This window comes from Eufriesea mexicana, unplaced genomic scaffold (assembly GCF_001483705.2).
Source record: "Eufriesea mexicana isolate 0111107269 unplaced genomic scaffold, ASM148370v2 scaffold2888, whole genome shotgun sequence".
NCBI lineage: Eukaryota > Metazoa > Arthropoda > Insecta > Hymenoptera > Apidae > Eufriesea > Eufriesea mexicana.
Window position 1 is genome coordinate 137399 of NW_016910972.1, and position 7243 is coordinate 144641.

General features: G+C 44.9%; 1 protein-coding gene across 1 annotated transcript in view; it reads left to right on the forward strand.

Annotated features, from left to right (window-relative positions):
* Positions 1–211: 211 nt before the first annotated feature.
* LOC108550654 (brefeldin A-inhibited guanine nucleotide-exchange protein 3) overlaps positions 212–7243 on the forward strand; it is a 14270-nt gene continuing 7238 nt past the window's right edge. The window contains exons 1-18 of the mRNA XM_017904435.1: positions 212–463; positions 725–858; positions 1184–1318; positions 1400–1565; positions 1813–1942; positions 2007–2276; positions 2352–2585; positions 2652–2879; positions 3002–3378; positions 3454–3638; positions 3720–3882; positions 3956–4264; positions 4346–4568; positions 4650–4823; positions 4912–5320; positions 5397–5609; positions 5675–6545; positions 6617–6749. Coding sequence (XP_017759924.1) covers positions 379–463; positions 725–858; positions 1184–1318; positions 1400–1565; positions 1813–1942; positions 2007–2276; positions 2352–2585; positions 2652–2879; positions 3002–3378; positions 3454–3638; positions 3720–3882; positions 3956–4264; positions 4346–4568; positions 4650–4823; positions 4912–5320; positions 5397–5609; positions 5675–6545; positions 6617–6749 — 4439 coding nt within the window. The 5' untranslated portion in view covers positions 212–378. The remainder of the gene's footprint in view (positions 464–724; positions 859–1183; positions 1319–1399; positions 1566–1812; positions 1943–2006; positions 2277–2351; positions 2586–2651; positions 2880–3001; positions 3379–3453; positions 3639–3719; positions 3883–3955; positions 4265–4345; positions 4569–4649; positions 4824–4911; positions 5321–5396; positions 5610–5674; positions 6546–6616; positions 6750–7243) is intronic.

Consider the following 7243-nt stretch of genomic DNA (forward strand, 5'->3'; position numbering starts at 1 on the left):
GGTTACGACAAAAGTATGAAATTTCATCGTAATTCTCTCAAAAGAATTATATAGCGACAGTGGTAAGCGTACATACAACTGTAACACATTTATGAAATACAGAATATTTCCATAATCGTAAAAGAATTTTACGCATATAATGTGTCGCAATTTCTATGCGTAGGAAACAAGAGTCTTGACAGAAAAATGTGTCATACGTTTGCGTCGTTAAATCACCAAGCTGGAACATTAAGAAGATTTCAACAGCTGCTTAATTTTCGAAGGCGGAAATGAACTTCCCTCGCTTGAAACAGTTTCTACGGCCCTGGATGCGCGCGTACAGCCAAGCGTGCATTGGCACTCCCGTTATCGATCAGTCGCGTGTTAGTCCACCGTGACATGGAGGATCTCCTGCTGCAGATCGTCCGAGAATCGAGCAATGCGAAACTACAAAACTTGCGGAAGTCGGCGCAGGAAGCGTATGGTGAGTCAACCTAAATGATTCCATAATCTTAAAATATATTTCACAGCAAAGTAATGGCACTTGTTCCATCTACGCGATGCTGACTGACACCTGGAACAATTGCACTCACCCTACAGCATTTCAGTCACCACTGTAATATCAATTGTAATTCTCTATGTATCAACGAGATATTTCTCGTCGGTTTGCAACGAAAGTGTACAACATATTGAAAGAAAAAAGAATACTACCACGAAGATTAATTGGCTTAACACGTTTTCGCAGATTTCCTCGACAAGCAGCAAGGGTTGTTACGCGATCCACCCCACGAGTTGCGAGCAAAATGTCTACACACGTTTCAGCTAGCACTAGAAACGAAGAGGAGCAAATTCGTTGCCTTTGGTCTATCGGGATTACATGTGAGTGTTCCATTGATTTTTTCCTCTTTCTACCCATATTGCGGCACCATAGTATCGCGTACATGTAATTGACGCATCCGCTCGCGGGAAGGAACCTCGCGATAAAACGAAAGATATCGACGACCTGCTATAACACTTTCGAGCAGGTTTTAACGAGTTATTCTTCTGTTATCCTTCGTTTTAATTCGCAGTGCTCGTACATCATATACGTCGCAGTACATTCTTCTCGATGAAAGATTAATATAATTTCAAAGTTATTTCAAATATTTTTACCAAATCCTATGCAATAAATTATACGTAGTTGACAAGAATGTTTTGCATTTAGAGAATGTTAAGGGATGACAGATTCCAGTCACCCTACGAGCCAGAAGATGATTCCCTCTGGCTACCCGCGCAAATGTTGCACGCGATGAGTTCCATGTTATCACAATCGGACGATACGCAGACGGATATGCTGAAAGTAAGCTTGAGTTTAATCAAAATTCGTCAAAGTTCACTGAAAGATGTTCCATATTTTCATTTCATACTTCAATTTCCATAGGTTCTGTTACAAGTCGCCTGTTCTTCTTATTGGACAATGAACGGTCGTCTGATAATCGCCATTCTCACTACCTGCTGCGAGGCTTTCGAAAATGGGAACCAAGCGGTGAGGACCGCTGCTCAAGCGGCAACCAGTCAAACGTTGAGATCTTTCTGCCTCTTCCTAGGTAATTTCCTTCCTTATTAACATTCGCAGCGCGTGCCAAGATTTCGTGATTGCTCTCGCGAAATTTTTCACACGCTGGATCGTCGGGTTCAACGAAAGTTTGATCAATAAATGTTACGCTCGCGTGACCGGTGAAATGTTCTTCGCGAATTCCGTGATCATCGAACGATTTCCTCCGAAACACTTTCTCGAATATTTTTTCTCCCTTTACGCGGAAATGTAATGAAACGAAGAGTTTCTCGTGACAGACGAGGAATGCCAAGAAATGGACGAGAATGCAAAGAAGAACAAGAATTTATGGGAGAGAGGCGTATCTTGCTTCAACGAGGCCCTGCCGATACTTCAGTACATCTGCAGCAAGTTGGACGAAGCTCAAAAGTGAGAGATACAGAAATTAATTTTAACCGAAATGTACATGTAACTTTAGAAAATTCTATTCCAGTAATGGAAGAAACGGGAATACCGTGGTGTTTCTGCTGGAATGTCTGCACACTTTAATCTCCTCCCTGCCACAGAAAATCCATACGAACGCACACTTTACCACCTTCCTCTGGCAGAAATTCTGTCCAGCGTTGATAGCTTTTCTAGGCACTCCGCGGGTCGATAAGACCTTCAGCTCCAGGGAGGGAAAGGAGAACGAAATTGGACGAGGATCTGGATACTTGGCCACGTCGTTGAGTTTTGATAGTCACCAGGCGAAGACTGTCTACAAGTACGTAAACTTAGATATACATGTTGCAAGATGGAAAATAAATTTTTACCTGAAAATCAATTTTTATGTTCAAAGCATCGGAACGGAATTGGTTCGATTGGTAGGCTGCGTTGGTCCCCTTCGTTCAGTCCTGGAGTCAGTATTTCATAGAATGCTGCTATATCCTCCACTCCAGCAACGTTTAGAGCCTTTGAAAGCTTTGAAAGAGCTCCTGCGAAGTCCTAGTAGGATGGTCGACTTCACTGGTCCGTTGTTGGTGGAAGAAGATAAATGCAGTCACATTCAGAGTGATATGGCTTTGATGAGACTGTAAGTGATTATACTAAGCGAAAGGTTTAAGCCAGGCGAGGATAGCGAGGATAATTTACATTACAGAGCGATGGATTCCATCGAGGAGTCGACAACTGGTAATTTGAGTACGTTGCATGCCAGCGTGTCGTGTGTAGTTGCAATGCTGTCTGCTCTTCAGGAATTATGCGAGGGGAAGGCTATTAATCATACCTATACGTGTACGATCAATAGTTTGTACGAAGACCTGGAATCTTGCGATTACAAGGGTCCTTTGACTTATCAGAGCATGGCACGGTTGCCAAAAACCTACAGGTGAATCTTTAATTAATTCGGATAAGCCGTACATTGTCGAAGTTACTTCATAGATGAATAATGGCACTGTCGGCAGGATCGGTAACGAATATCCGTAAAAATCTCTGGTAATTTGTCTCTAGAGAACAGTTGGAGCTCATGAAGAAGGGAATAGGCTCTGACTCTGACTCTTCGGGACATGGTCCATCGGAGGATGGCGATTCAACGGACACGGAAGGGCCACAGAACGAATCCGACGAGGTCCAAGAGGAGAATAGCCTGGAAGACAACGACTATGCTATAGAGAACGAAAGAGAAAGGTTAAGACTAGAAAAATTACCAAAGTGTCTTCACGTGGGTCGTCAGGTGGCCGATGAATGCAACGTAGATATGGAAAGGCACAATGCCAGGAAATTCGTCAGGACTCTGAAGTGCGACTTGATCCCCATGATGTTGAGCCTCAGAAGCAATATAGAAGTCGACGAAGCTTTACAGAACTTTGCTTCGGAATACTGTCAAGGTACGGTAATCTTATACAAGGAATACAGAGATATCTTTGTTTAAAATATAAGGAAATACCCATTACCATTCGCAGGGGTCTTCACAGCTCAGCAAAAGATGCAGGAGCAAACGGACACCAGTACAGACTCGTGTGCCTTGATTACGATTATGAACGCTGATGGAATTTACTTGGCCACCTATGCAGCGTTGTTGTTGAACTTGAAGTTGATTAGGATTAATTACTACCACGAGGATAATCGACAGGTTCCCATCAGCGAGGTACCAACGACGTGCATGCTTGCTTGAACATTCCTATTGCGATCTTCGTGATTTGTGAAAAGATTTTGTCCGATTCTTCAGGAACAATTCGTGGAGGAAGTGCATGGATCTGGAGTTCTGGTTTACCTCTCAGCAACCTGGTTGTCCGAGCTGTATCAACAAGTGTTGGCCTGTAATCTGCTCGAGAAATGTGGTTACAATTCGCATTACACGGAGAACAATGCTTTGATAAACGTGTTAACTGGTAAATAAATTTTCTGCAATGCAAAGAAGAATGCTGTAAAGCCTGGCTGCCAATTGAAATTCATTTTTCTAAGATGTTGACGGGATTCCTGGAAGCCAAAGAGGTGGACAGCTCTTGTCCGATTATATCAGACTGGAGAAAGCTCAGCTGTCCCGAAGCGAGCCAACTCCCGAAGCAGAGGCTGGGGCGAAGCTTTCCAGAAGAGTGTTGACGTGTTGCTGGGGAAGTATGATGACTGTCTTGACGACAGGATTGAATCCTCCTAAGGAACAGAACAACAAAGGAATTTTAAACAGAGACGGTGGTAGACGAGGTATAAGAGACACCGTGATCTTATCGTTGGAAGGTCTTCACAAGGCTGCGATTCTGAGCAACATACTCGGTCGGTATATCACACCTCGATCAATTATTAGATCTTCAGCTTGTACTTTTCCTTTTAAACGAGTTCATTTTTCACAATTAGGTCTGCAGAATCGCTGTGGTTCCATCTTTGCTCTCCTAGTCAAAGCAGCCTGCACGGAACAGTCTATCTCGAAGATCACGAGGACGAAAGATGTTCTACGCTTAAAGTTGCAAAATAGGGCGACCAATATTCATACGTCACACGCCCTGAGCATGGATGTCCTCTTGGGCAGGGGTTTAGAACTTGGAAGTCATGGTAGCGATTGCTGGCCTCATGTTTTCACGTGAGACATCCATACAAATTTTTCCTAATCGCTTATCAAGTATCCTTTGAAGCTGATAAAGTATCTTGGTGTTTCGTAAAGGTGTTGTTTGTACGTGAGCAAACTGGAACACGATTTCTTCGGGAGAAATCAGAATCCATCTCTGCCCAAGACTCAACAGAAGAAAGAGAAGAAGGATGCACCGAATGGAGACCCCAAAGGAAGTCAGGATAAACTGAAGCTTAATTTCAACATCGCTGAAGAGGAGGAGACCTGGTAAAACTTCATTTATAAAATATTTGGCAGTTGATACTTGACAAGCCTATTGGATTATTTGTTAATGAAAGAAAATTAACGTTTTCAGCGTCGACGTTTACAGTTTTCTATCCAGTCCGTACACGCATAGCATCAACACGGACACGATCCCAGAAATAATTCAAGAATCGAACGCAGACAGCCAATTCAATGGCATTCTTCCTGCAGATTACGCAGCAAAAATAATCTGCGTTTTATCCCAACAAGTGGACAGGTTGTTCGAAAACGCTGCACTGAAATTGAACCTTAAAGCACTCTGTTTGTTCCTGACTGCGCTCTGCAAGGCAAGCAAAGCTCAGCTGTTTAAGACTCCAGACGGTTCCAAAAATAATAAGAGGTTCTGGTGGAGGAAAAGCAAACCCAGAGAAAACGAAATGAATGCATTGCTCCTAGCTCGACTAGGGGAAGTTATGTTGAAATGCGTCAAGAGTGGAAGACCCCTGATCCACATAATGAGGGTGAGAAAAGCTTCCTCGAAGTTTCGTCACGGGGTAAAAGGTGTCATTAGAAATTAAAAAATCTGAAATTTTCCAGGTTTGGAGTATCCTAGGGCCACACTTCATGGAGGCAGCTTGCCACAAGGACCGTGGTATTTCGAAGAAAGCAGTGCAGTGCATTCACGACTCCATGGCAGCTTTGCTCAACGAACAAGTCGAGTTACCCCATTTTCACTTCAACGAAGCTCTATTCAAGCCTTTCGAGAATTTATTGTGCCTAGAACTTTGCGACAGTGATGTTCAAGATCAAGTGAGTGATCCACCATCTTCGTAAAATTTTAATTCGCTTCGAACAGCATAATAAATTTCTTCCAGATCGTCAGTTGCATCTGCGAGTTCGTCGAGACCAACACGACCGAGATTCGCTCAGGCTGGCGCCCTCTATTCGGGGCCTTACGCGTAGCCTCGGTCGGTAATTCAGATTCCGTCGAGTCTGCTCCGCTGCTGGAGGTATTCAGAGTCTTTCTGTCCACGGACAATACGCTGGTCTTCGCGAATGCAGCGCTAGATTGCATACTGTGTCTGCTGAAACACGTGCGTGGCAGCGGTGACACGGAGGGTCATCAGGATGACCAGGATCAGATCGATATCGCGGAGTCCCGTAGGATGAGACTCTGCGTCGAAAGTCTGAAGTATCTTCTGAGCTGCAGCGACATCTTGGCGTCGATGTACGGCATGCCAGCTTGCCCGATCTTCCACTCTGCTCAAAGAATCCAGGTTTCGACTATTCCCCAATACGTGGACCCCACGGTACCCAACTCGGAGCTGATCAGGTTCGACAAGCACGCCGAATCGATTCAGGAGATTATTCCTGAGAGACCACACGACATTCTCATGGATAATGTTCATACCATCACCACTCTGCAAAGTATGGACAAGCCTAGCGGTATTTTGAGGGTCTGGTACATATTGATCGAGGGTCTAGCGAGTGCTACCATGATTTGTCCTAAACGTTACCAGCCTCACACTCTGGAAACCCTGTTCCATTTATTGAGGGATACGTTAAACGTGCCTGGACCCATGTTTGGGTTGTACTGCGTCAATCATTTGCTTCTGCCTATGGTGCAGAACTGGCTGAGGAGGACGTCCAAGATATTGAGAGGATGGGACAACTTTGTGCCTAACTTTAAACAGTGCTGTGGACTCACCACGGACCTGGTCGTCGATTATCTAACCCACTTGCAAGGTAATTTAAAAGAGTACGCGATAGGACAGACAAGAGCGACAGTCTGATTTGGGTTTACTGACGAATTTTAGGACACGAGGTCGTAAGGAACGATGCCTACCTACCAGCCACGACACTGATGCTGAAGCAATTGTTACTAGTGATGGCGGAATGCGTGGTCCAGCCCACGGAGAGCATAGCTCGGCTAGGTTGCGCCTGTATTAGGTAAGTTCCCTTTCGATGAAAACACCCAGGTGTGTACCGACTCGATGGAAGCCCGAAACCCCTACGAGTTTCAAGTGGAATGTACATTAACACGGATGGAGTCAAAGTCCTCTATCCGACCGAACGCTGATGACTCACTATCAAATTAAGATCACCGACTCGCAAAGAAGGCGCTCCATCCTTCGCATCTCCAAAGTTAACTCGCGGGTCAACCTGTCCCACCGAGTCGGAGACCACGATTAAATCTATCGTTACCGAATTTACACGCACACGACGAGTCGGCGCTGTGGAACGAAGAGAGACGGAGCTTCGAAGAGGATGAAGATCGATGAGAAGAGAGAAAGGGTGAATCATAACGCGGAGGTTCGTTGGAATGTCCATCGACGGAGGTTAGATATATCGTCGTTACGGGCGTAGCGTGCGTGTAAGATGATAACGAAGCTTGACAGGCTGTCCGGTGGGATAAGGTAGCCACCGACACTCGACACCCCTGG